Below are 27,920 nucleotides of genomic sequence, written 5' to 3'. Positions count from 1 at the left end.
CCTGTACTCCCCGCAATTTGAAAGGCCAAGGTGGGTGGATCACTTGAGGCCAGGAGTTCGAGACCAGACTGGCCAACATGGCGAAACAGCGTCTCTACTAAAAATATTAATACAAAAAAGCTGGATGTGGTGGGATACACCTGAAGTCCCAGCTACTTGGGAGGCTGAGGCAGGAGAATCATGTGAACGTGGGAGGTGGAGACTGCAGTGAGCTGAGGAAAAAAATCCCACAGAAACTGACTTCAGTGAACATGATTGAAGCCCGCTACACACAGAGTCCTGCACTTCTCCGCTGTCTGAAAACACACCTTTTTACCTCATTTCCTCCTCTGCCTCGACCTAGGGCAAGACAGGCTTGACCTGATGGGTCACGGCTCTGCACAACCATTTAGTCTTAAATAACTGAGATGCCGAGGATTTAAGAACATGACTCAAGGGCTTGGCAGAGGCTCTTTAAATGCATAAATAAATCCATATTATGTATTACATTCTGGAAAAGAGTTAAACTCAAATATCTGAAATATTTTCCATTAATACCAGGTCAAGAAAAATGCCACAGCCAGAAAAATTTATTTTAAAATAGAAACATACATACATTAAGCTTTAAAACAATCAACTCTCAAACAAAAGAGGAAAGAGCCTTTGATCCCAGAGTCCACACGGAATGAATTCCATACGTGTCTGAAAGTCACATAAGGAGCACTTAAAAACCACCTGAAATGGAAATCCGACAGCCCCCCTGCCTGTGAGGGCTCCCGCGCCTGCCAGCGTGAGGACATGGCTGACCCCCACTGGACACTCACGTGCCAGGAGCCACCATAGCTCAGGGTGACTGGCAGCGCCCAGCTTGGTGACCGAGACAGATGTCCGTTCACACGTGGCGGGGGGGGTGGGGGCATCATAAGCGAATCCAGCTCCAAATCTGACGATGTGAAGGGAACTTGGGAGGGGTCTGAGCAACGTCCAAAGGGATTTTGGCAACACAGAAGACGCAATGTCTAGGAATTCCGCCAGGTGCTTCCAAAAACACTCACTGACAATTCAAGGTGCACTTGCCCCAAGGGTGGGCGGCCTTCAGTCCGCGTGGGGTGTCCGCGTGGCCTCCTCATAGGACTCCCCAAACTCATTGACTCTGCGTTTATCCACAGGATAAAGCCTGCAATGACACCCATGAGCAAATCAGCAGGACACCCCACCCGACCCCACCTCGGGAGCTGACTATACCCTGAGAGGAAGACTCGGCACTCTGGACTCATTTTCCAGTAAGCTGCCACAGCGAGCAAATCAACTCAAGTCAAATCTGCAGAATTTTTACTGCCGACAGGCTGAGGATGGATTTCTGAGTTGTGTTTTGTTCCGCCTGGCCAGGCCAGCGCCCTGCTCTCACGGAAAGGGAAGCCTGGCTGAAGGGCAACCTGGAGGCTACACTGGCTGCCTTCTGCGAACTGTGCAGCCACGAAGACCCCAGTGATCAGAACTGGAACAGCCACGCTCGGGAACTGTCTCATCAGCTACGAATGCTTGGCAGGGCACAGCGGCTGATCCCGAGAGGCCCAGAGGCCTTGCCAATATGCCCCCGGCTTATGGACAAAGCAGCTGTGGTGTGAACGGCACAGCCAGGCAGCTCTGCACAGCCACGAACAGTGCAAGTACAAGGTTTCCACTTCAAAACAGACCTGCTGCCCACAAAGGGCCCCATGGCCCTGGCCAAACACTGTTTGCAGGCCTGGAGCCTGAAACACAGAGCCTGAGTGTGGCACAGTTTCAGGCACACCCTGGGCCCTCTGTGAGGATCTGGGAGCCGCCTGAAGGGCTCTGGTTGAGACAGTACCCCAAAGAGTGACAAGCACACCAGGTGCAGCAGCGTCCAGGGCTCCATGGCTCGGACAACCTAGGGGATCTGAGAGGGTGAACGGGGGACCAGAGCCACGCCCCCCCGAGTGTTGCTGATGGGGAAACAGCCCTTCCTGCTGAGACACAGGCCTGGGCTCCCACGAGGTAGCAAGAGGTGGGTGGGGGGTGAGTGAGTTGGCAGCCAGCCACCAGGCCTGGAGAGCTAGGCAAGGGGGCCCGCCACGCACCACCGTGTGGCTGTGCCAACCGCACCTGGACAAGGGGTTAAAACACAACAATGCCAGCCTCATGCTGGCTGGGACAGGGGTTATGAGCCACGTGAGGCCGCATGTGGAAATAGGGAGTCCTGTGCTCCCCAAGGGACGGCACCCCAGACCTAGGCAAGACTGGCCAGGACAGCCTGGGGGAAAAGCATCCGCTTCCTGCACTAGGACGGCCCCAGGCCAAGGGGGCCATGGCCTGGGAAGGACACAGGGAAGTGCCACGGCCACGGTGGGTCAGTGGTGGCCTCCTGGTGTGGGGAGATGGAAGAGGGAACCTCGAGGGCCAGAGAAAGGGCACAGCCAAGGGGTTGACACCCACTCCTTCCACTCCCGAACGATACCCTGGGCCGGGACTGGAGGTGAGGGCAGTGCCTGCAGGGGTGGGCATACACCCTTGCCCAAGGTGAGCCCTGTCCAAGAGACAGATCCCTGGCGCCCACCACCAGCAAGGCACAGAGCTGGAGGCAGCTTCTGCTGACAGAGAGGTCAGATGTCAGCCCTGGAGGGGAAGTGGGAGGCCCAGGGCAGGGCCTGAGCCTCTGCATAGCTGTCAGCCTTCAACCTGAAGGTCAAGCTGGGAGGTCCACACAATTCAGTCTTCAGAGGCCCTGGTGGCTGGTTTAAGGGGTGTGAGCAAGGTCTCCAGTGATGCTCTGCCCTGCAAGGACACAGCCCAGGAGTGGCCCAGAGCCTGTTCCTGACGCTGGAGACGTGGGCCCCAGGACAGCCAGCTGGACACTTCGAGGCTAGCAGCAGGCATGAGTTAGTTAAGCCATGCCACGGTTTCTGTTCTGCTCGACAGCAATGGCAGTGAACAGGTAAACAGCTTATGGAGAGAAACCTGCTTCTGTGGCTAATCAGTAATTCACACTCGCATTTAGAAACTCGCATTTCTAAAGCACAGCGAGGAGACAGCGGGAAGTTTCTTGCCGCGTTGCATCATGGGCAATTGGAGCCCAAGTTCAGGCAACACAGAAAAAACCACCACCTGCAAATCATCTTTCTCCCCAAATGCAAGAACAGGTGCCGTCCATTCAGCAGCAGGGCCACGCACCCAAGACGGCCCAGGAGCCCAGGGCACTCACCACCGCTGGTACAGGTAGACCAGAAACACCACGTCGTCCCGGAAGCAGGCCAGCCGGTGAGACGTGGGCATGGTGATGATGAAGGCAAACACGTCGTCGATGAAGGTGTTGAAAGCCTGCAGGCCACATGGGGGAGGGAGAGCCCAGCTGCTGGGGATGGAGGGCCAGATGGGGGAGGGAGGGAGAGTCCAGCTGCTGGGGATAGAGGCCAGACGGGGGAGGGAGGGAGAGCCCAGCTGCTGGGGATGGAGGCCAGACGGGGGGAGGGAGGGAGAGCCCAGCTGCTGGGGATGGAGGCCAGACGGGAAGGCGGGGAGAGCCCAGCTGCCGGGAATGGAGGCCAGATGGGGGGAGGGAAGGAGAGCCCAGCTGCTGGGGATGGAGGGCCAGACGGGGGAGGGGGGGAGAGCCCAGCTGCTGGGGATGGAGGGCCAGACAGGGGAGGGAGGGAGAGTCCAGCTGCTGGGGATGGAGGCCAGACGGGGGAGGGAGGGAGAGTCCAGCTGCTGGGGATGGAGGCCAGACGGGGGAGGGAGGGAGAACCCAGTTGTTGGGGATGGAACCCTATTGTTTCTGGTGACCTAACCAAGCAAACAGCTTTTGGCAGATGATTCTAACTGAAACTCCTCCCAAAAAGAGCAGAAAACCAGCAACTGAAGAGGCCCTTTGCTCCCTCGTGGGCTTCCCCCAGCCATGGGCACCCGACGCCCGTAGGCTCTGCCCAGGCGCCCGCATCGGGGAACCCAAAGAGAAGGGCCTGAAACCAGAGCCAAGGGCAGAGCTGCCTGACTGCCTGGGCACTGCCCTTTCCTCTGGAGCCTGTAACTGACTTCAGAAAAGTCAGAATCCCATCGCATTAACTGAGCTCTGCCCGCAACACTAAGCACTTCTAATCCCACGGAGCCAAAGGGGCCTCCACGGCTCTGCGGCAGGGAATGGCCACGACCCATGGGACTTCAGTCCTGCCTGGGAGGCCTGAATCCACTGTCCCCAGGCACCGGTCACTGGGCCACAGGTCTGTCTTGACACACTTGCTAAGAAGAAACATAACTAAAAAGAAAACCCAATCTGTGACCCCAAGTGAGAGAACCCAGCCCTTCAGATCTGAAGTTATTCTACGGCTCCTCACTGTTTTTAAAGGAGCCTCCTCAATATTTTTCAGTGCCAGGAATGGCTGCAGAGGCACTCTGGGCAGAGGCGGCCCCCTGCAATATTGTGGGCTGGAAGATGCCCTTGCTCATGCTCTGCTCAGTGAGGAGAAGGGACTCCTCAACAGCTGTTGCACTCACTTTGTAGGTGAAGGCCTTCCAGGGCAGATGTGCCACCGACTTCAACTGAAACAGGAGAGACAGGCACAGGTCAGCTGCGGGCAGCACGGGAGAAGGGGCGCGGGCTGTGGGCAGCACGGGAGAAGGGGCCGCGGGCAGCACGGGAGAAGGGGCCGCGGGCAGCACGGGAGAAGGGGCGCGGGCTGTGGGCAGCACGGGAGAAGGGGCCATGGGCTGTGGGTAGCGTGGGAGAAGGGGCCGCGGGCAGCATGGGAGAAGGGGCACGGGCTGTGGGCAGCACGGGAGAAGGGGCGCAGGCAGCACGGGAGAAGAGGCCACGGGCAGCACGGGAGAAGGGGCCGCGGGCAGCACGGGAGGAGGGGCCACGGGCTGTGGGTAGCGTGGGAGAAGGGGCCGCGGGCAGCATGGGAGAAGGGGCACGGGCTGTGGGCAGTACGGGAGAAGAGGCCGAGGGCAGCACGGGAGAAGGGGCCGTGGGCAGCACGGGAGAAGGGGCCGCGGGCTGTGGGCAGCATGGGAGAAGGGGCCACGGGCTGTGGGCAGCATGGGAGAAGGGGCCGCGGGCAGCACGCGCCGCCTTACCTTGTAGTTCACAAAGAGCTGGGGCAGCATGAAGAGGAAGCCAAAGGCATAGACCCCTGCGGAAAGACAGACTGCACTCACGGGCGTGGAGGGCCGGGCTGCCACGTCCACGGAGAATGGGCAGAGAAAAGGCCTACTAGCCAGACAACTTCAGAGTTCCTAGCGTTGTGAAGCAGCTCTCTGGCTGGGAAGTTTATCAAGAGTCTACGACCACTTTGGAGAGCAAAGCTCTTTTATTTACTAATTGGTGTAACTACTGTCCATGGGGTCCAGTGAGTGTGGGCACTGGAGCACCCTGGTGCTGTGAGGACATGGCCTCCTGACCCGCAAGCTCTCACCTCAGGGGTCAAATGTGGGACTCTCACCCAGGAGGATGGCAGTCTGGGACCCACCTGCTCTGCAGCAGACAGGCCCTCGCCCTTAATGCTCATGAGACCACTTCCCAGAGAGACCACAAAGCTGCAATCAGGGCTGGTCTGGTGGGGCAGGGGAGGCACACAGCAGCCATGCAGCTGAAAGTGCCACCTGGGGCAGGTGGGGGCAGGTGGGCGGGTCTCCCAGGACATGTGGCCTCCCAGGGCCCCATGGGGGTCTCCACAGCGCATGTGCAGGAGGGGCTAGCCGTGCACCGGGGCCTGGTGCTTCCACTTGTTCTAAGGAACTGGATGCGGATGGTGGTGTTTTAATGCTTGAGTTTGTTTTCATGAAGAAAACACAACAGTCCCGCACCACACGACGATGTTTTGATCCGAGATGGACCACGTGTGTCAGGGTGGCTGCACCACACGGGCTGGCGTGGACTGGCTGCAGCATCTGGGCCTAAGAGCACTCCCACCGCTGTACAAGGACCTGTTTCTCAGAACCAGTCAGTGTTCTGAAGCCACACAGGGCTTTATCTGCTCACAGCCTTGGGGGAGCCCTGGGCACTGCAGAGGTGCCTAAACCCCCGGGGTGGGGAGGGATCAGCCTCAAATCACAGGGGTGTCTGCCACACTGGGTTCAATGCAAGAACAATTAAGTTGGCGCCTGCTGTAAACAGAGCGACTGAAGCAGGGAAGCACAAGAACTCACCGTTGACAAAGCTGTTGATTAACCAGGAGTACCAGCTGAAATGGAAAAAAATCGAGTTGTAACTTTGAAAAGTCCCATTTCTCGCATAGCTTAGAATCTGTATTAAATTGACTAAAAATAACTCCTTCATTAAAAATCCTCTAAAAACACCCAGGTGCTCTCAAGGCAGCTGGGCAGCAGGGCGGAGCCTGGGTCTCAGGCTGGGGACAGCGCAGAACACCCCCGCCCGGGCAGCAGAGGCCGGGGGCTCCAGGACCCTCTCAGCTCAGGGCCAGCCCCCAACCTGGGAAACCAGAGGCAGAGGGCTCTGGGACTCTCTCAGCTTAGGGCCAACAACCCCACCTGGGCAACAGAGGCTGGGGGCTCCGAGACCCTGCTCAACTCAGGAACTCAGGGCCAGCACCCCAATCGGGCAACAGAGTCCAGGGGCTCTGGGACACCTCTCAACTCAGGGCGGAGCCTCCCATGAAGCCTGGTGGCCAGAGTTAGCCTCTCGTCAACTACACCTTAGTGGGGAGGACACTGAGGCCCAGGGCCCACCATATGTGGTGGCAGGGGCCGGGCCCCCTCCCAGGCGCTAGTCCAAGTGCCCTGGCCCCACGCTGGCCCTCCGGATTGGTGCTCTCAGTCATCCAGGTGGATTTCTCGGGGGGAAGGCACAGCAGGTGTACTGTGTGCAGCCTCCTACCTCTTATACTTGATGTTCAGGAGTGAATAGACAGCACCCCCGATGCAGAGAGGGTACAGCAGGTAGGACAAGTATTTCATGGCCTGCAGGGAACAAAGCGGCTTCCAGTTAGGGTCCCAAACGCCAAGTCTCTGTAAACGCACTGCACGGAACTCACTACGACGGGGACAGACAGTACAGGCGACAGCACTTGGGGTGGCAGGGCTGCTGGGCAGGGGCGGCATGCAGGGCACTGGGCATGCGCCACAGCCCCAAGAGGCACCACACACGCCACAGCCCAGGTGTACTCCAGGCGCTAGCTCACAGTAACGGATCGATTCTGCCTGGTCAAAAACAACCGGCCCACAACAGACCAATACACAGAATAGAAAGATCCAGAAAAACCGCCTTCTAAGTCATGCAGTTGCATCACTAGCTCTGTGTATTCTGATTTCAGCCTTAGAGCTCAATACATGTTTGATAGAAACTGGTGGACATTCAACCAAACTCAACTCATTCCTGTGCAGAAACGTTCTATTAAATCAAACCGCGACTTCCAGCTCCCCCAACAGCAATGGGGAAAGGTGACACCCTGCGCTGGGCAGCAGAGGCTGGGGCTCCAGGACCCCTGTCAGCTCAGGGCCAGCACCCCACCCAGGCCACTGTGCTTCTGCGGCTGTTATGGGCTTGCTGACAGCAAGTGGTTCCCAGCAATCACAGCAGACACCACGGCCTGTGCCAGCTGCCTGGCGAACGTGACTCACAAAGGATGAAAATGTCCTGCTGTAGGCTGTGCCCGCAAGGGCCGGGGAATGAGTCTCTGGGAGCCATGCCCTTCCCAGTAAGAAACGTGGCTTTTACGTGTTCGCTCTCCGGATCCCTGCTCAGGGTGGGCTGCCCCGCACTCCACGGAGACTCGCTGTGAGCACCGACAGTATAAGCCCCGTCTCCGAGGGCGCTGTATTTGCCTGGCATGCACGTGCCGCGAATTGCACGGACTTACCTGAGTATCATACTCCTCAGTCTTCCTCTCAGACTCACTGTAAGTGCCGAACTGTTGTGAGATGAAACACAGTGACGTCAGCAGACTCAGGAAAGGTATCTGAGCACAGCTGAGCTGTGACTAAGGAGCCCCGCACACGGCTGCAGAGCTGACCCAGGCTCTGGTCTTTAGAGCCACCCAGATGGCGCTCCAGTCCTGACCAGGCGAGGAGAGACCCGAGGAAAGGGATCTGCAGGGACCCTTCCCGCCTCGCCCTGGCCCTGGGTCCCACAAGCCACACAAGTGGGGCAGCGTGGCCTCATCCATGTTCCTCGAGTGGCAGCTCCGTTTTCAGTGCTGCCGCTTCAGTGAGAACGTCACAGAGTGCACAGGCACACCTGACCCTGCTCTGAACCAGCCAGCCGGGAGGAACACAGTGGCTGTGCCCCATCTGCTGGGCTTTCTGCCCTCCCTCTGCCCACAGCACAGAAAAGCGGGGCTGTGACTGCTGGGGGCCTGCTGCAATCAAGGTCCATCTGTGGGGGTGGAGTCTCAACTCCGGCTCTGCCCAGCCCTCACCTGCCTGGGGGCCTTATCAGTGCTGGGCACTGGGGCAGCCACCAGCTCAGGGCAGAGGCTTGCTCACTGGGGATCGTCGGGCCTGTACTGACCCCAGTCAGCACCAGCCTCGGGAGTGCCCTCTAGGCAAGGTACCAAACCGAAGCATCCGCACTGGCCAGCAGCATCCTTTCTCCCAGAGGCCGTCTCAGGCCCGGAAGTGCTGGCCGTCTGCACTGAAGAGGGTCAGAAGTAGGTACAGGGTGGGGGAATCCTCAGGTGAACAGAGCGGCTGAGACTGGAAAGGCGGTGCAGCGTCCACCTCAGAGGCTCCCCGGACAGAGGCCGCAGGGAGTCATCCGCTGACGGCACCCTACTCTGTGCCTGGGAAAACCACAGAATCTTCAGAGGGCTCCTACCTGAAACTTGGGCCTCAGGCCTCTCCAAACAACAGTCATCTTCAATGCCTTTTTGACTTTCCACAGCTGAGGGGGAAGTCGGGAAATTGCTCCTTTAGTATTCCAAGGCCAGGAGACCCAGAACGAATGACCCAGACAGTAACGGACAGGACCCGCCGCCCACCGCCTCTTCCTGCCCGCCCACAGCTCAGGCTGGACCTGGGCCTCTAATCCACGCCCGGCAGGTGTACCTGATCAGGTGGGCTCCACAGCCACTACCCGGCAGGCGACAAAAGCAGCACACAAGTGCGGTTCTCTAAGCCACGCACCTGCACCCAAGTCAGCCCCCACCTCCTCCTGCCTGGTACTCGGGCAGCCCTGGAGCCTGTCGTGTCCTTGGCCGGTATCACTCACAAAGCTCAGGACTAGTGCCTGAGATGGGCTCAGCATTGTGACGCATGCCTATGGAGGACCCTCTGCCTGTGGTGCCCCAGCGCCATTTAATCCAGCTCCTCCTCAACAGGAATATGGCCACACAGGCCCCCACCCACGGATGGGCCATCAGCTGTGGGCCCTCGGACTCTGGCTCCCCCCGGGTGGCACAGAAGCTGAGGGAGGAGCTAGGCAGAGTCTGGGGCTTCTCACTCTGAAGGCCATCACCCTGCTCAAGGTTTTGCTCCCAAGTTGGCCCTGCCCAACGAGGCTCCCTTTTGGCTAGCTTTTTTGAGCTTCCAACCAACCAGGCTGGAACCAGGGCACTAGGTGACTTCCGTCACTGCCCACCTGGCCACCATGCTCAGACATCAGCCAAGGCAGCAGCCTCTCAAGGCCCCAATTCACGTCTCTGCTTCGCACATGGTGGGATTTCTCAAGCGTGTGAAAACACTTTCCTTGGTGGCGGGGCCTCGTGACCGGATTCCCTCAGAATGCCCACTTCCCTGCTCTCCACTTGTTCAAAGCCCTTAGGCTGCTGCCTGCCGTCCCACAGCTTCCAGAACACAGACCACAGGGAACAAGCCTGCAGGCTTCCGCAGATCAGAGCCTTTCCTGCGTGTGCTGAGGGGCATCGGCCGGGACTCACCTCGATGGCGGCTCCGATGCCGGCCGGGACCAGCACCAGCAGGCTCGTCTGCTCATCCAGCAGGAACAGGAAGATGACCACAGTGCTGAAGCAGCGCCAGAGCACTGGGGACAGGACAGTCGGGCTTGGGGGGGTGCAAAGCAGACCCCGCCTGTGCCCCCCAAGTCACACGCATACATATCCCCGCCCCCCTCCCAACCCTCCACACTCAAGCAGCTTCAGGTACTCCCAGACCATGTCATCCCGTTTAAGGACAGTGGACCATTCAGCAGCCAGGACAGTGTCTTGAAGGCTGCCCCACGCCAGCTCCACAAGCACGCATCTGAGCCACACTTGCAAATGAACGTGGAGCGTGGGCTGAGGTCGGATGACGGGGCCCCACAGCTTTGCTTCCGGTCCAGTTTTATGCCAGTTCTGCGATACTCATGCAGCTTCTCAAGCCTGTACTTTGTTCCTCCGCAGCTGTGCCTCAAGAACCCACCCCACCTCATTCACACATCCCTCCCCCCGAGCGCCCCCAGGGCAGGAGGGGAAGCAGATGCCAGGGAGCCACACGACAAATGGTGGTCATGGCCACAGCCACTGTCTGTTGGGACACCCCAGCTTAGAACGCCTGGAAAGGCACGAGGGTTAGGAGACAGCAGGGCCCCGGAGCACCCAGGACCACCTGCTTGGGCATCTTTCCTAGGTGAGAAAACCCATCTGGGCCTGACAGTGGAGCCAAACACTCCTCACTCCTAACCAACAGGACACACCCACTGCTCGTTCTCACACCTGTCACCCCTCACCCGTCCTGACACTGCCCCCAACCCCGCAGTGGCAACCCCCACCTCTGCAAGGTCAGGAGGACCCCTCTCTCCCCACTCGGGTCCCCCCCCCCACCATGGCAGGCACCCTTGGCGAGGAACGCTAGTCCCAGATCTTGGCAGGCCTCCTGCCTGGCCTCAGGGGTCCCTGACCACCTGCCCTAACAGTTGCACACTGCCCATCACTGCCAGGCACACTGTCACGCGGCAAGACCCCCACACCCAGGCCTGTTCTGGATGGAGAAGGAAAGCCGGTGGGAGGATGGGGTGAGGGAACGGAGGCAGGGGATACGAGGCTGCAGCCCCACCTCAGCAGGCATGAGCAGCCGGGAAGGCCTGACAGGTCCATGCATCTCTCTCCATAGCCCAGGCCCAGACCCAGACCCCATGCATGCCACAGAATTCACAGCCAGGCCCTGAGCGAGGCAGCTGGGCACCCCTACCCTGCTCTCAGGCTGTGGCTACACAGGGCAGCCTCGCCTCTCAACTGTGCTAAGCAGGGGAGGCTGGGCATGGTGGCCCACGCCTGTGGTCCCAGCTATGGCAAGGCCAAGGTCACACCACTGTAGCAAGGCTCCCTGGGTTTTACCATGCCCCAGAGGCTTCTCAAGAGCCAAGCACGTGCTCCAGGGGCTGTGTCTGAGCCGGCAGCGAGGTGGACAGCCATCAACCGCAGGCTCGCTCCAGTGAGCTCCCCCAGGGCAGAGTGTGCCTGAGCAGGGCCACGCGTGGGGCGCCTACCTGCCTTGGTGGACATGCCAATCATGCTCTTCTTTTTCTTCCAGAAACTGATGTCGTTTTTAAAGGCCAAGAAATCGAAGAGAAGCTAAAGAGAACAGACACAACAGCAACTCGCATCTCTAGCTGTTTCTATCTCCTGTGAGAGACACAGAGGTCTCATGTGTGACCGTGAGACTGCAGGTGTGCCCAGCTTCAGGACACATCAGGACAGATGCCCACACTCAGGACCCACACCTCTACACGCCCGCCTGCCACGTCAGAACCTAGAATGCCAAGGTGGGCTTCGCAGGGGTACTTGTGAAATAAACACATCTTCAACTGGAACTGCTGGAAAGCCCACCGGAAGTGGAGGCGCTGGATTCCGCCAGAGCGTGGGGCCAGTGGGGTGCCCCGACCCTGCTCTCAGGATGTGGCTACGCAGGGCAGCCTCGCCTCTCAACCGTGCTAAAAACGCAGGGTGGCTGCAGGTGGTGGCCCATGCCTGTGGTCCCAGCTATGGTAAGGCCAAGGCTGGAGCCCAGGGGTTTGAGACCAGCCTGGGCAACATAGTGAGAACTGTCTCAGAAAAGAGTCTTAAAAAACCCAAACATGCACGAGCTCCTTACACACAATAACCTTTTATAGAAATCATTTAATTCTCCAGCATGCCTTTGGGAAGTTTTAGCTTCTCTGGGAGCCAAATTCCCAGGCATTCAGAACTGGTGCTGATAGCACCCCTGGGTGGCTCCTCCCCTTCCAGCCTCACCACAAGCCAGCCTAACAGCCACAAGACGGCACTCCTCCAGCAGCTCAACTCCATGACACACACAGGAGCACAGCAGCCTGGCTGCCCCTGTGGTTTGCTGTCTGGCGTGGCTTCAGGTGCCCACGGAGCAGTGTGATGAGACATTCCGAGGGTGAGGCCACACCCATGTCACTTTACTACAGTACACTGTCATACCTGTCTGTTACCAGTTATCATTAACCTCGCACTGTGCCTGACTTAATGTTAAACTTTATCATGAGCACCATGAACATATTAACTTATAAATGCAGGATAAACCAGTCTTCAGGTTTTGGTTTCAGGCATCCACTGACGGTCTTTGAATATATCGCCTGAGGATAAGGGACACTACTGTACACACACAGGACTGACTTTTTAAGTTTAAAATACAAGAAAGCTGCTTTCTGCGGGAGGCTGCCCAGCTCTACATGGGTGTGTGTGGGGCCGGGGCCAGGGCCTGGGCAGGGAGAGGGAGACACCTGTGCCTATTCATCTCACTGGTGTGTACACTGCTTAGAGTGCTCTGGATCCGCTTTCCAAAACTGCCCCCAAAGCCAGCACAGACCAAGTCCCCAAGGCTGTGGATGGAGCTCTATGGGACCCCCTTTTCAGAACTGGGAGAAACCGTCCACTGGGACAGTGGCTGCCAAGTGTCAGGTGTGTTGGCTGCTGAGTGACGGGAGAGGATGCTTGAGGGCCACAGGGCTGGACACAAACCCCAGGTCCAGAGGCCCTACGGGAGGCCCAGGGCCCAGGGAGCCTCCCCAGAGCCCACGCCCACTACTCCCGGCAGACGACTCACATGGAATGCTGCCACAAAGAAGGTCAGCGCCAGGAAGTACAAGTTGGTATCTACAAAAATTCCTTTCACCTCATCGGCATCTTTCTCTGAAAACCCTGCCAAGGGAAAAGAACATAGAATGTAAAACAGGCCGTGCCAATCCTACCTAACATGACAAATACAGTTTTCAATATAAAAATGTAGGCTGGACGCAGTGGTTCATGCCTGATATCCCAGCACTTTGGGAGTCTGAGGCGGGTGCCTTAAAGTCAGGAGTTTGGGACAGCCTGGCCAACATGGCGAACGTCTCTACCAGAAATACAACTCAGCCAGGACTGATGGCAAATACCTGTAATACTAGCTACTGGAGAGACTGAGGCATGAGAATCGCCTGAACCTGGGAGGCGGAGGTTACAGTGAGCCAAGATCATGCCACTGCACTCCAGCCTGGGCAACAGAGGGAGACTCCATCTCAAAAAAAAGAAAATTAAATCTTGCCAGCAGTTAGGGTTCATCTGACCAAAATCACGGCATTTCACACATTATGTTCTTAATAAAGCCAAGTTCCAAACAGTCAAGCAGGCCATTTCCAAGGAAAGGAATGAGGTGGGCACTGAGGAACCTCCAGTTCAATGTCTCTGCAAGGATTTGCACCCGGAGGCACGGAGGTCCCGGCCTGTGTCAGGACTTGGACACCTGAGGGGCCCCAGGGCAGCCTCATCCAGGCGCTGGCCACGGGGCACGCACCAAACTGCTGCAGGGAGTATACGGCGTCCTGCATGTGGATCCAGAAGCGCAGCCGCCCCAGCGAGACCTTATCGTAGGACACGGTGAGGGGCAGCTCGGTGGTGGAGCGGTTTATGACCTGCGGGAAGAGAGCCACACTGAGGACCAGCATGCGACTGAGCCAGTCTCAGGCCTGTCCCCTCATTCCCCTGCAGCCAGCCACAAGGCAGCCCTGGCCAACCCTGCTATCCCCGTTCCCATCCCTGGGCGGCCCCAGGTCAGCCATGACCAGGACCAGCAAGCATCCCTGGGTCCCTCCTTCTGTCACCATGTGACCCAGGCCCCGGTATGTTCTGCTGTGCATGCCCCTTCAATTTCTAAGTGGCACAAGTCCTGGCGCCCCAGGGGGTGGTGCTAGAAATCCGTGGGACAGCATACAATGCCGAGCACGGCCTACAGAGCCCCGGCCTGTCCCAGGAACCAGAGACCATGGGACACGAACAACCCCTGCAGCACATGTGCAAAGTGCCTTCAGGACCTAACGCACGGTGCAGGGGGTAGCCATGGGATAAAAGAAAGCTTCTGGAACGCAGAACCAACACAGGCGGTGGAGTTGACGTGTGGGCCTCAGAACCATGAGCTTAGTCCTGCAGCCCACCAGGGCCTTATGCACACAGGCTGTGGGCCAGGTCCCAGGGTGCCAAGGCAGGAGGGTAAGGAGGGGCTTCATGAGGGCAAGCCCACGCCCTACAGCAAGAGGCAATAACCACTCTCCCTCCACATGCTGGGACATCCGGCGAGGGCTGTGCTCTGATCCACCTGCCCTGCCTCAGGTCCTGACCCATCCCAGCACGCACTGCTGGGGTCAAGGGAGTGGTGGAGTCAGAGCCACAACCAGCAGGTGCCAGGCTGTTCGGAGAGCAGCTGCCAGCTGTCAGGGCACCCTACACAGCCAAGCGGCATCAGTGCACGTGGACAGTGGCCTCCAAGAGCCCCTCGAGCTGCCAAGTGTCTGAGGGATGCCACTGCCCGAGGCTTTGTCTGGCATTGCTGGGTCCAGCCACAGAAGGCACCCACTTCCTGTGCCTGCTGCATCCAGCTGCCTGCTTCATGTCTCAAGACAGCACCCCTCAAAACTGGCCCCAAGTGAGAAAAAGCAACAGTGACACATGCGACTGTGATTCAAGGGAAAGCTGCTGCCGACATGCCTCCCTGACCACTGGAACATAGGCCACCACTGGCACAGGTGCGCTGCAGAGCTGCCCCGATCTGCAGACACACAGGACAGCCTTCTGCAGCTGCCGGTCCCTGTCCACTGTTTCCTGAATGACTGCAAGGAGTCAGCGGCACGAGGCCTCACAAGCAGCCACCACCAGCAGGTGCCGCAGCTTCCAAAGCTCCCTATGGTGTGTTTTAGCAAAACCTGCTATGTCCTGAGGTTTGTAAGCTGCACCTCAGCAAACTCCAGCAAACAGAGCAAGGCGCTAGAACTGTAGGGGCCAAGAGAGAAACTGCTCAGGGAGAGGCTGGAGCCACCAGACCTGCTCACTGGCTGCTGCCTGCCTGGCCCCCAGCCTGCAGGTTGTATAGCAGTGGTCAGGGCCTGCTGAAGTGAAGGAGGCAGTATGTTAGGAACTGAGAGGGGTCTGAGGGACAGCCAGATAGAGGGACTGTTCCGAGAGCCACAGTCATCAGGAGGCAGCAGGGCCTGGGCAGATCCAAGTGGCCAGGTACCCGCTCCCCCGTGTCCCAGCTGCACACCCCAGCAAGCTCCCTGCCCTCCCCAGGCCTGTTTCCTCAGCAAAAACAGAAAAAGGGCCCGCCTCAGAGCTACTCAAAGCTCTAAGTGGAAGAACACGTGGCCTGGCTCCTAGTGGGCGCCCCGGAGTGGCAGTGATGGCCTGCAGGGAGGCGGGGCAGGGTGGCGAGTCCTGTAGGGTCCAGGCTGAGCATTCACCTCTGAGCACTATGACCTCACCCGTGAAACAATGCCACAGCTCCCAGCACCACGATTACAGGAACATTCACAAAGTGCTTAGCGCAGTGCCTCATGCGGAGTAAGGGACTTTAAATACTAACTGCTTTTATTAAAGGTCACATGTTGGCCACACTTCCTCTACCCTCAAAGCAACCCTGGGAGAACTGGCACTGTCACTCCTGTAACCATGGGGCGCCGGAGCCCAGAGGGCAGCCACTTCTCTTCCAAATAGGTCTCTCTGCCTTGCCAGGGGCCACCCCAGGAGCTGCAGCTCCCAGGCAGGGCTGTCACCCACTCCTCTGGCCCCCTGTGCAGGACCAGCCCTGGCAGGAAAGCAGGAGTTTGCTCGGGACACTTTCTGAGTTAAACTACACAGCACACCAGGAGCTCACACGCAGACACCGTCTCATACGGCACTCAGGCGCCCGCCCTCTAAGTGCCAAATAAACAAACTTTCAGGTCTCACCAGTGAGGATCCAGAGGCTCAGGAGGACCCCGTAGCCAGCTAACAGCAAAGCCGGCGCACCCCCAGGCCCCCGTCACAGCCCTCGCGTGCCTGAAGGCAGTGCTTCCCAGCACAGGCAAAAGCTCCACGCCAAGTGTCAGCGATGGCCCTGTCCATAAGGATGCTGGGGTGATGCGGCCAGTCTTGGGGTCAGTGTCTTGCCAGCTGCACTACCAGTGGGCAGAGGCATCGCTCACCATCAAGTCCTTGACGCGGTTGCTGAGCTGGTCGATAAACAGGATGGGGAGGTAATGCACGGTCTTCCCGAGCTGGATCCTGGGATTAAAGCACAACTTTCTCACCTTCTGATGCATCAACACATCCAGACACCACATTTACCCCAGAGAAGTACCCCCGGAAGTACCCTCAACAGCTTCTCAGTCACAGTGACCCCTGGGCACAGCCTTCCCAAAAGGAGGCAGAGAGCCTGACAAGGCATGCAGGCTTGTGAGACCCACTCCCCGTGAAGTGATGGGCATAGGTGGGAGGAGTGGGGGAACTCCAGGGACACAGCTGCACAGCTGAGCCCAGGGCCCTCTGCGCACTGACACGGAGCAGTCCCAGTACATGGCCACTACGCCTGGAGGGACGAGTCACCCGCAGCTACCCGGGAGGTGGACCTGCAGCTCAAGAGTGGGGGGCTCCCCAACACGTGGGAGATGGGGTGAGCTCAGTCAGCCAAACATGTGAATTCCAGTAATCATATTCAACTGATGGGAAGTGATACTAAAGATCTAAAGATTAACTTTCATGTGAATCTAAACCAGCCAAGTTAAACAATCACAAGGGGAGCAAAGCAACACATTCCCGTCAGCACCTTCCATTTTCTCTCCGTGGAAGCCTTCGAAGTCAGGAGCAACGGGCAGGATGCTGCAGCCTGAACTCCTTTCTTCTCCCTTCCAACCCTGCGCTAACAGCACAACCTCAACCAGGAAGTGGGAGGAGCTGGGGGGCCCAAGGCAGCCAGTGCCTTGCCACAGAGGGGCTCCAGGACACAGTGACCTGCTGGCAGGTTCTGGCCAGCCAGGGTTCCAGTGACCTCTCCTGGCGCTCTAGCTCTGGGGCCGCACTTACATCTTCATGTACCGATGCACGTCGGCAGGCAGGGAGGACCCGTCGAAGACAAAGTTGTCCGCCATCACGTTCAGCGCTAGCCGCGGTCTCCAGTGGGACACCGGCTCATCCAGGGCGCTCGCTGGCTTCTTCTCCGCCTCGATCTGCTGCTAAGTGAGGAAAACAGAGGCCAATGCTTGGACAGAATATCGTGCTCAAACAGCAGATGGTCAGCACCCTAACCTGTGAACAACACTGCCATGCAGACGGGCACAACAGGTGCCTGGGACAGGTGCACAGCAACAGCCACACAGACGGGCAAACCATGCCCAGGACAGCAGGTGGTCAGCACCACAACCTATGAACAGGGCAGCCACGCAGACAGGCATGACTGGGGAAGGAGTCCAGCGGAGGGCACTGCGGCCCCACAGCTGCCAACTCCCCCAGACTCTCACCAAACACCCCCATCCTTATCTCCATGGAAGCCCAGGAGTGCTGCTTTGCAGTACGTGGTCACGGGTTTACCAATTTCTTTTTTGAGATTCTCAAACTATGTGGGCCCACTTCTCGGAAGCTGAGAGGGGCAAGAGCCCCGTGACCCTGGTAGAAGACTGTACAAATCCAAGGCTAACACAGCCTTGCAGCTGTAAGGAGCCCGAAGGGGTCGGCACGTTGGGTTGCCCTAATGGAGACACACCGAGGACTGCGCATAGCTCTTCAATGAAGTCAAACGGAGAAGGGCACCCGCTGACAGGGAATCTGAGCTCATTTCAGACCTGACACCCCTGGACACACTATCGCCCTACCCATTTCCCACCAAAAGATACAGTTTAGCAATAATTTACATTAAAAATGGGTTTTCAGGATGAGCATGGTGGCTCATGCCTGTAATGTCAGTACTTTGGGAGGCCGAGGCAGGTGGATCATGAGGTCAGGAGTTTGAGACCAGCCTGACCAACATGGGGAAACCCTATCTCTACTAAAAATACAAAAATCAGCCGGGTGTGGTGGCACACGCCTGTAATCCCAGCTACTGAGGCTGAGGCAGGAGAATCGCTTGAACCCAGGAGGTGGCGGTTGCAGTGAGGTGAGATCGCACCATTGCACTCCAGCCTGGGTGACAGGGCAAGACTCCATCTCAAAAAAAGAAAGGGTTTTCACACCTCCTTACATTTGCCACCTGTAAGGGAGGCTCCCTGTGCTGCATGCTCCATACCCACTACCCCACCCACTCTTCAGGATGCTGGTGAGGAGGGAGGCCAGCCCCAGGTGAAGGTGACATGGAGGGTGGCAGGTGAGGGATGTTCCCCACAAGACACAGACATGCACCGAGAGGTAGGAGCAGGTGTTGGCAGCTTCCAAAACCCCGTCAACCCTGAGACACTGAACTCTAGAATAATTTCACAGCCTCTTCCTGGAAAGCTGCCATCTTTGTTTTGTAATTTTTTTTTTTTCTGAGGTGGAGTCCTGCTCTGCCACCCAGGCTGGAATGCAGCTGTGCCATCTCAGCTGACCACAACCTCCGCCTCACGGGTGCAAGTGATTCTCCTGCCTTGGCCTCCTGAGTAGGTGGGTAACAGGCACCCACCACCACACCCAGCTAATTTCTATATCTTTAGTAGAGATGGGGGTCCACCATGTGGGCCAGGCTGTTCTCAAACTCCTGCCATCAGGTGACCCCCCGCCTCGGCCTCCCAGAGTGCTGGGATTACAGGCTCTGGTCTTGTTCGGTAACTTACCTCACCTTCCACTCAACAGAGGTGGGCATCAGAATTCCCTTGCTTTATCCTTGGCCCGTGTTAATGATCACTTAAGTGACTTCCAGTTTTTCTTTGTACACACGCCTTTCTACAGATGTACAAACTATACCTTGTACCGCTACTCTTTCCATAATCTTGAGTTATATTCTTAGAATAAAATCTAGGAAGTGCCCAGTCCTACACATAATGCAGAATGAGCTCAGCTCATTCCCAGAGCTCCCGGTGAGAAGCTGCAGGCCCGCTCTGTGGGACCAACGCCCCATCCCACCAGGAGGAGGCAGGTACCCCCAGAGACTGAGAGGGCCCACCCTTGAGGGACTCTGCATAAAGAATGCCAGTATCACGTCATCTGTCCCTAATTTTAGATCAAACTTGTCTGCGAACTCATGGATATGATTCAGTCGAAAGTCAAAAAAGCATGTCAGTGACATCCCAAAGGCTTTGCTCCCCACAAAGTCACTGGAGCCCTGGACATCGCCTGCCTGTGTGGAGAAAGACACGTCAATTCTGACACGGAGGCAAAGCCTGTTCGTTCTCTCAGTAATCCATGAAGAGCCTCACCTGTGCATCAGATGCCCCAGTGAGCAGGTTGATTTCTTCCGGCTTGGGGACCATGTAGGTGGTCAGAGGACTGACGAGGTGCACCTGCTTCCCATCGTGCCATGGCAGGATCCCAGCGTGATGGAGGAAGATGTAGGCATACAGCGTCCCGTTATTTCTTGTCTTCTTTGGTACAGAAACATTAACTGTCCTGAAACAGAACGAACAATCCTTTCCACTGCATCCATATTACATTCTGTGTCTAGAGACTATTCAATTATCTTTATAAAGCTGTTTCAATCAACTAATTTTAGCTCAGAAATACTAAAAATGAAACCCACCTGCCTGGGGTTTTATGAGTCCTGGGTGTGTGTGTCCTGAGTGTGGGTATCTACAACTGAAAGCAGGAGGGCCCACACTTCCTGACTCCATCTCGGGAGGCTGAAAGGTCAATGACCTGCCTGAGGCCACAGGGCTGAAGCGGCCAAAAGCAGCATCTGGGCCTTGCCAGGATACCAGTTGACCACACACACCGAATAATACAACTCAAAAGCCAGAGAAGCGAAGGGCAGGCAGCCGCAAGCGCCCATGTGCTTCGGTCTACTACTGAAGTCTGGGAAATTTCATGTGGATAGTTTTTCTGGGTGTTGCATTTTTAAAGATAAAAGGATTATCAACCACAAAGGACTGACTTTGAAGCCTGTCTGCCCTGTGCTGGCATCCAGGGCGAGCTGAGGAAAGGCCCAGTGAGCTGCTACCACTGTAGGCCTCAGACCAGGCGCCTCTTTACCTTCACGCCAGGGCCCAATGTCCACACTACAGTCCCATGGAAGAACCAGGCATTCCACCTATTTATGGGTAATTACATTAGTTCCTCTCCCTCTTTAAAAAGCTTTTTTTTGAGATGAGGTCTCGCTGTCACCCAGGCTGAAGTGCAGGGGTGCAATCATAGCTCACTGCATCCTCAACCTCCCAAGCTCGTGACCTCCCATCTCAGTCTCCCGATTAGCTGGGACCAGTGTGCATGCCACCACGTCCGGCTAACTTTTAAAACTGTTGTAGAGATGGGGTTTTGTCACATTGCCGAGGCTGGTCTCAAACTGCTGGGCTCAAGTGATCCTCCCGCCTTGGCCTCCCAAACTGCTGGCATGAGTGCCCGGCCTCTCCTTAAAAATCATACTGCCAAAGTTCTAATGAAAAACGCAAAGGGATCTAGGGATTCACACTACCCAGGAAAGACAGTACGTCTCCACCAGGACATCTAAGTGTCTCTTCAGGTGGGGCAGGTGGCAGGGCTGTGTGCCCAAGTCCTGCAGAGAATGTTTACGTGGCGACGCTGAGGGGGTGCCGTGTCAGAGCATTCATTCTCCCCCTTCCTCCAGGCTGGCACTGTGCCAGGGGAAATGGTAAACTCACTAGCTGTCCTTGGTAACTGGTACAGGGCCCAGCACGGAAGAGGCAGCATTCGTGTTTGGGAAATTAAAGCCAATGCAAGTGTAACCTGGGCATTTCTGAAAGGTGTTGGCAGTCACGACTGACAGGTGCCCAAGCCAGCACATCCAGCCTCCATTTCACCGAGGCAGAGAGGGCAGTAAGTGGCAAAGAGGCTGGCAGAACCCAGCTTGCCAGTGCTGCACTGCTGCCTCCCCAGGGCACCGCCTCCAGGTACCCACAGTGACTGGCCACCTAGAGGGCACTGAGTCCAGCATGCGGCTCAGACTTTCCCGATTCTCTCCTCAGACACCTCCCAGGCAATGAAGAAGGGAAATGGTAGAGCTGTGAGAAGCAAATCATACTTAAAATTATACTTATGCAATTAAAAAAACCATACGTTAGATGTACTTTTAAAGTTAACGCTACATATTTGGACACTGATCTATTCTAATGTCTGTCACACGTCACTTAACTACGATTTTCTACAAAATTGCTTCCTCCATCCTCATCCCTTTTCCTGCACAAGTAACTTAAGCGGACTACTCCCACCAGGAAAAGACAAGCTGTCCCAGGCAGTGAAACTGCACGAGCTGCCTGCTCCGCACCGGGTCGCCGGGCGGGGCCCCTGCTCCTCTGGAGTCTCGGCCGCAGCACGTCCCACGGCCTCGGGCTCTGCCGAGAGCTGCTTCCCAAACCACACTTCGTCACCCGCCCCTTCCAGGAGAACAGTCCTCGGGTTAAACGTGCGACCGCTTCCCAGTTCTCCGAGGTGACACGCTGTGCACGGAAAGCGACTCCTCGGCACTCTAAACACGAGTGGTCTTCTCCCCTTCTCGGCACTCTGTCCTTCGCTCATACCTCTCGAATTTGGACTCCACATCGAAGTCCTCCACGTTCAGGGCCAGGTCGATGTTGTCCTCGGCACCCAGCTGGGACCGCGTCGTGGTGTACACGCTCAGCTGCAGAGGAGGGGGCGCCGTCAGCTGGGCCCTGCAGGACGCACCGGTACCCCACGGCCAGCCGGGGGCGGAAGACCTGGCCGCTGCGGACCAGGAGGGGTTCCATCTCGACTGGCGGGGACGGGACGGCGGCGGCCCCGGCTTGGAGGAGAGGCCCCCGCCCCAAGCCGCCCGCCCCCGGCCCCTCACCTGCAGCTTGGGCCGCCGCGCCAGGTAGGGCTGGATGCAGTTGGCGTCGCCGGAGCACGGGCGGGTGTAGACGATGCCGTACATGACCCAGCAGGTGTGCACCACGTAGACCACGAACACGCCCACCACCAGGCTGGTGAAGGAGCTGCGGCCGCTCCACATGGCCGCCCCGTACCCGACGCCCCCGGCCCACCCGCCTCTCGGCCGCCCGCCCCGCGCGCAGCCTGCCGTTCCTGCCGCTCACAGGACAGCCGCCGCGCGCCGCCGCCACCTCCGCGGGGAAACGACTGCGCCGCGCGCCGCTGACCGCCGGCCGCCCCGCATACTCCGGCCCCGCTCCGACCTGGCGCCGCGGGATTCGCCGGCCCCGCGCGCCGCTTCCGGGCCCCGCCTCCCGCCGGAAGTAGACGCGCCGCGCGGCTCCCTGGGAAGCAGAGTCTCGGCCGCCGCCGCGCACGCGCGTCCAGGATATGGCGCCCGAGTGTCATTACCCGCCTGCGCCGCCCTCCCGGCGTGCCCCGCGGCGGCTCAGGCGCTCCTCTGTGGGGGTCGCGGAGGGCGTTCGGGGGACGCCGGGAACTCTAGCACCGCGGGGTCCCCGGGGCGCCGCCCCCAGCCCGACGACGCGTGTGGAGCCTGGGGGAAGGCGAGGCGGGAGTTCCGGCCCTGGGCCTGCAGCCTGTAGTTGTGAAATCTAAAGAAGAGAAACGCGAAGTGCACTAATCTCGTGTTTTTCCCCAGAGAAACCCGGGGTGGGCACAGGCGCTTCTGAAGAAAAAATTCAATTCCCAGCCTTGAACCTGCCCCCCGGCTTCCCGCGAAACCGCGCGTGCCCAGCGCGGCGACGTCCGCAGAGGCCCCCGGAGGGCGCGGGAGGGTCACTGGGCGGCTCTGGACGGGCCGGCGACCTCCCCGACGCCACGTGCAGCGCCTGCCCTTTGGGCGGTTCTCTGGAAGGCGTCCCTTTTCTGTGCCTGCCACGCGTGCGCCACAGTCAGAAACGCCGTCGGACGTTCCCAGCACGAGCAGATGCTGCTGAAGACCCGACCGATGGCTCAGGGTTTTCAGAGCGCGGACAACTGCATCGGGGCGCGGGCCCGGGAAGAACTCAGAGGCCTGGCTCCCACGTGGGACAGGGCCCGGGAAGAACTCAGAGGCCTGACTCGCACGTGGGACAGGGCCCGGGAAGAACTCAGAGGCCTGACTCGCACGTGGGACAGGGCCCGGGAAGAACTCAGAGGCCTGACTCGCACGTGGGACAGGGCCCGGGAAGAACTCAGAGGCCTGGCTCCCACGTGGGACAGGGCCCGGGAAGAACTCAGAGGCCTGACTCGCACGTGGGACAGGGCCCGGGAAGAACTCAGAGGCCTGACTCGCACGTGGGACAGGGCCCGGGAAGAACTCAGAGGCCTGACTCGCACGTGGGACAGGGCCCGGGAAGAACTCAGAGGCCTGACTCGCACGTGGGACAGGGCCCGGGAAGAACTCAGAGGCCTGACTCGCACGTGGGACAGGGCCCGGGAAGAACTCAGAGGCCTGGCTCCCACGTGGGACAGGGCCCGGGAAGAACTCAGAGGCCTGACTCGCACGTGGGACAGGGCCCGGGAAGAACTCAGAGGCCTGGCTCCCACGTGGGACAGGGCCCGGGAAGAACTCAGAGGCCTGGCTCCCACGTGGGACAGGGCCCGGGAAGAACTCAGAGGCCTGACTCGCACGTGGGACAGGGCCCGGGAAGAACTCAGAGGCCTGACTCGCACGTGGGACAGGGCCCGGAGCGGGCACCCGAGGCTGCGTGCAGGCTGGTCCTGGGCCACCAAACCCTGGCAGCTGGGCCAGGAGCTTCGGAGCGTGGGTTTCTGTTTTCGCCCCTCTCGCCCTCAGGCCGCCCCGCAGAGTCTTCCCGCCCCACAGAGTCTTCTCACCGCAGAAATTACAACGGTGCCTGACTACACCCAGTGCCTCCATCCTTCCCCGCCAGGCTCTTCTCGCTTCTTGGCAAACCTGTCCTTGGAACACCCTCTGCCGACCCCTGTTACCCTGATCAAATCCATGCTCTTCAGCAGGCTCGTGAGCCCTTTGCAAAGTGGCCCAAGAGGCATCATGCCCTGCCCTCCAGCCACTCCTGGGGGCTCCTGCAAGGCCGGGCATCCCACACCGGCAGCGGGTGCTCGTCCTGCCACAGTCTGTGCGGCGTGTGAATGAAGGCTGTAGTCCTGTGGTCTGCGGGAGGCACATTCCACCTCCAGCTGTCAAACATCAGGGGACTGGCAGTCTATCCCAGGTGGGCATCTCATGGCACCCAAAGGCCACTACCTAGCCAGGCCTCGGGAAGGTACTGTAATCCAGGACTCTGAGGTGTGGCTTCATGTCCCCCTCCCTCCCTCCCTCCCTCCGTCCCTCCCCCCATCTCTGTGTTCCTGAGATGGCTCATTTCCTGTCAGGCTCCTGGTCTGCTCTAGGAGCTGGAACCACATTGGTGCCTCCTCAGTCAGTGTCCACCCCTAGTGTCATCCACAGTGGCCGACGGAAGGGTGGCCAGTGGTGCAGGACAGTCGCCATCTTGGGAGAGATCACAGGGACAGGAAGGGCCTCTCCACCCGAACAGATGAGAGGTTCTGCGGTGGCAGAAAACATTTACACACATGTGGCTGTCCCCCGGGTCTGTTGAGAGGCCACTTGAAAGGGACACGTGCATCTGTCGCCTTCAGACTCTGAGCTCCTGAGGCTGGGCTGCTGGCGTGCCACGCCAGCATGTGACAGCACTTGAAGGAAAGTCCCTGGAAAGATTGTGAATCGTTGCAGAAATCCCGTGAGAAAGCACCCCAGGAGGGCCCCATGCAGCACCCAGCAGAACTCCTTAAACTCCCGTGTCCCCCCAACACTCCACAGTGTGGTGGCTACTTCCGTCTCCCCAGGCTTAGCTGGCCTGGGTCTTGCAGGCCTCTCCTCCCCTGTCCCCACACAGCACCCCCTCTGCCACTGCACAGCTGGATGAGTGACGGCCAGGCGGCTGTGGCTGCTTGGGCAACAGGAGCGCTTGACCCTGTTCTGCTGGCCTTGTTGGCCTCACTCCCGTGGAGAGCCAAAGTTACTATATCTCTGAGGCTAAGGCTTTCTTTCTAGGCGTGGGGGAATCGAACCCCATGTCTGTGATTAGAGAATTTATCAATGTTTTAAAATGACTTTTTCAATTCCATCATTTGAGGGCCCTCTCGCAAGGAGCCCGTTAATACTTGGAGTGCCCACAACATGCCAGAATGCATATATGAAGAGCTGGGCCTTGCTGTTCTTATTCATTGGGGACTCCAATGGCCACTCAGGATGACTGGGGAAATGGAGGCTCCAAGAGATTTGGCTGCTTTGTGAGGTACTCGGCAGTGGTCAGACATGAAGGAAACAGGTATGGCACCCCCAAACCACACCTCTCCCTACGGGCCACAGCTGCCTGTGCAACCTTGGGAGGGAAATGGAAGAACAGAGTAGGGTGTCTGAGTGTGGACACACCCTGCTGCAAGGGCTGAGGGGGCCTCAGAGTGGAGCCCGCCCCCAGGCCCAGGCTCAGCTCAGCTCAGCTCAGGGACCTGGGGCCCAGGCTTTCCTGGGGAGGAAGGTGTTGGATCTCCTGCCTGTCTGTATTCATTAATGCTTTGGGCTTCTCTCTCTAATGCACATTCTAACACCTGCAGGATTTATGGATGAAGGTCGCAAACCCACATTTGGTCTCATTCCACAGATGCTGTGTCCTGCCCTGCCCTACACCAGTCGAGCCTCTGCAGGGTGGGGTGGGACTGTCTCTGCCCACACTGCCTGCCCCACGGGTTGTAGTTCTAGGAAAGCAAGTCTCAGACTGAGTTTTGATCCAGATTAAATTCTGTCTCAGGTGCAGATATTTATAGGCAAGCAGGAACAAGTCCTCAGGCAAAGCTGGGCGTCCTGCAATGTGTGCCTTTGGGAGTTCCCAGATAATAAGGCCTTTTCCTGGAGGCAAAGCAGAGGGGTTCTGCGGCAGAGCGGCCAGCTTGCTAGCAGGTCAGGGGCAGGGACTTCTAGGCCCAAGGCGTGACCGCTGTGCCCTGCTGCTGGCTCTCCTCTTGCAAGGACACAGCGCCTGCAGGACTCTAGCCCAGCCAAGAACACTTTTCCCTCATTGAAAAGTTATTGGTAAGTGCCACAATATGCACGAGCAGCCCTTCCAGTGCTGGCATGTGGTCTGGTGTTTGAGAATCTTGCCAGCTGAATGTGGTCATCTGCTTAGGGTTCCCCGAAGGCTGACCCTTCATGCCACAGGGAGGCCACACCTCATTCCTAGGTGAGCCTGGGGCTCATGCACACGCAGGTGTTGATGGCATGGACTGTAATGAGTCAAGTGCCTGCTGCCATTTCCTAGTGCAGGGGCGGGCGGGGGGAGCTCCTAGAGGAAGAGGGGAGGCTGCTACTCTCCAGGGCCGCAGGGAGTCCAGAACTCTGTCTCCGTATGAGTCTGCAGCAACTCGGTTTTTGCCTTCTCAGAGGAAATAATTCATCCAAGGGGCAGAAGGCAGAGTGAGAGACTGAGGCAAGTTTCATTGCCGGAGTGAAAGTTTGGAGCCGGAACGAAAGGATGTAAGTACACTTAGAAGAGGGCCAGATGCACGGTTTGGACCTTTGACTTGGGGTTTACATGTCGGCGTGCTTCTGGGGTGTTGCGTCCCTTCTCCTGGATTCTTCCCTTGGGGTGGGTTGTCCGCATGCGCAGTGGCCTGCCCGCACGTGGGAGGGCTGCGTCCAGTGTGCTTCCTGGAGCTGTGTGGCGCTCTCCTGAGGCAGTCTTCCCTTACCTACAGTCCTGTGTTCCTACAGGAAGGTCATACGGGCTGTACTTTGCCACTTCGCCTCGTAGTGCCTGACCTCACCAACTCCTGAGATCTTACCAGGAAGCGGCTCGTCTCCAGCTTCAGGTGTTTTCTATCTGTTGGGAGCCTGCCTTTCCCTGGCGCCAGCTGCAACCAATTATTATTTTAGACGCTTGAGCATCAGCCGATGATCACCTGACATTTCTGGAGGGGTGGCGGCCCCTCTCCTGCCCTGCTCGTGTGGGGCTCGCCCTGCCCAGCCTTTCCGCAAGGGCCTGTCTTTCCTTCATTTGTGCAGAATGGACTCTTACTATGATCGCAGGAGCCGCTCACAGCCACTTCTGGATGAACACCTGGCAGCTGCTCTGAATATGTGCTGTGAAAGTTGTCGGAATCAAAATGGAGTCACTGATGCTAAGAAAGGCCTGACAGAGTGGTGGGGAAGGCCTTGAAGAGAGGACACTCAAGCTCACATGCCAGATACCAGAAAGGACTGCAAAAACTACAAGCCGGCACAAAGGCCCTCGCACCCGCACACAAAAAATATTTCTGCAAGGACAACCGCCCGGCACCTGCCTGTCCAAGCTCAGACTGGAGTCACTGTGGTTATTGATGTTTGTAGCCAAGGATGATCATTGTGATCATGGTCGTGTTTCCTTTAAGGGCCTTTGTCTGGCCTGACCTCCCTGAACAGGCACGTGGTTTACTGTGGCATGCGTGTTCCCCTGCAGTGCTATGTTCCCAAGCTAACATCTATTCTAGAGAGCCTCTCTGCTTCCTGCTTAGGCTGACAATGCTGTGGGTCTGGGCTCCCAGGAACAGGCGCTGACATCAGAGGGGCAGAAAGAACAGCAGCTCCCCCTGAGGGAATGCTTGCCAAGGATAAGGAAATGATGGTTCTTTAAGGATTATTTTATATTCATCTAAAAGGGTATTTTTGTTGTTACCCCTAGCCTTTTTTCCCTTTTCATTTTCTGATGAATAATTTATATAAAGAAAACACATTCCAACTGTGCAATTCTA

General features: G+C 58.0%; 2 protein-coding genes across 13 annotated transcripts; one reads left to right on the top strand and one right to left on the bottom strand.

Moving 5' to 3' along the window:
• Positions 1-551: 551 nt before the first annotated feature.
• Positions 552-22,877, bottom strand: CLPTM1L (CLPTM1 like). 12 transcript variants are annotated; one of them, XM_054252348.2, is made up of 17 exons: positions 22,066-22,444; positions 21,776-21,876; positions 19,505-19,694; positions 17,205-17,353; positions 16,328-16,406; positions 13,669-13,786; positions 12,943-13,037; positions 11,378-11,462; positions 9,831-9,934; positions 8,771-8,836; positions 7,815-7,865; positions 6,833-6,915; positions 6,145-6,179; positions 5,074-5,171; positions 4,492-4,536; positions 3,203-3,318; positions 552-1,156 (listed from the first exon to the last, which is right to left on the bottom strand). In XM_054252348.2, the coding sequence occupies exons 1-17, from the start codon at positions 22,225-22,227 to the stop codon at positions 1,075-1,077; spliced, it is 1,659 nt and encodes a 552-aa protein (XP_054108323.1). In that variant the 5' UTR covers positions 22,228-22,444; the 3' UTR covers positions 552-1,074. The 12 variants fall into 12 exon arrangements, with proteins under 12 accessions (XP_054108323.1, XP_054108325.1, XP_054108324.1 ...); XM_054252350.2 differs by having other exon boundaries at positions 5,074-5,129; XM_054252349.2 differs by having other exon boundaries at positions 17,205-17,350.
• LOC118151606 (uncharacterized) lies at positions 22,865-27,920 on the top strand. Its single transcript, XM_078365950.1, has 3 exons — positions 22,865-25,465; positions 26,575-26,667; positions 26,889-27,920. Exon 1 carries the CDS (start codon positions 23,095-23,097, stop codon positions 24,265-24,267), a length of 1,173 nt encoding a protein of 390 aa, XP_078222076.1. The 5' UTR covers positions 22,865-23,094; the 3' UTR covers positions 24,268-25,465; positions 26,575-26,667; positions 26,889-27,920.

This window comes from Callithrix jacchus, chromosome 2 (genome assembly GCF_049354715.1).
Source record: "Callithrix jacchus isolate 240 chromosome 2, calJac240_pri, whole genome shotgun sequence".
In the NCBI taxonomy this organism is placed as follows: domain Eukaryota; kingdom Metazoa; phylum Chordata; class Mammalia; order Primates; family Cebidae; genus Callithrix; species Callithrix jacchus.
The sequence above is the reverse complement of the archived record's forward strand: the minus strand, read 5'-3'. Positions and strand labels throughout refer to the sequence as shown.

Excerpts from the sequence above, each read along its gene's own strand:
- CLPTM1L (XM_054252343.2), bottom strand. The coding sequence starts at position 22,553 with ATGACACTCGGGCGCCATATCCTGGACGCGCGTGCGCGGCGGCGGCCG. Across the intron at positions 13,038-13,668 it reads ATACTCCCTGCAGCAGTTTG|GGTTTTCAGAGAAAGATGCC; the intron begins GTGCGTGCCCCG and ends TTCCCTTGGCAG. Across the intron at positions 3,319-4,491 it reads GGAAGGCCTTCACCTACAAA|GCTTTCAACACCTTCATCGA; the intron begins GTGAGTGCAACA and ends TGTGGCCTGCAG.
- LOC118151606 (XM_078365950.1), top strand. The coding sequence starts at position 23,095 with ATGCTGCTGAAGACCCGACCGATGGCTCAGGGTTTTCAGAGCGCGGAC.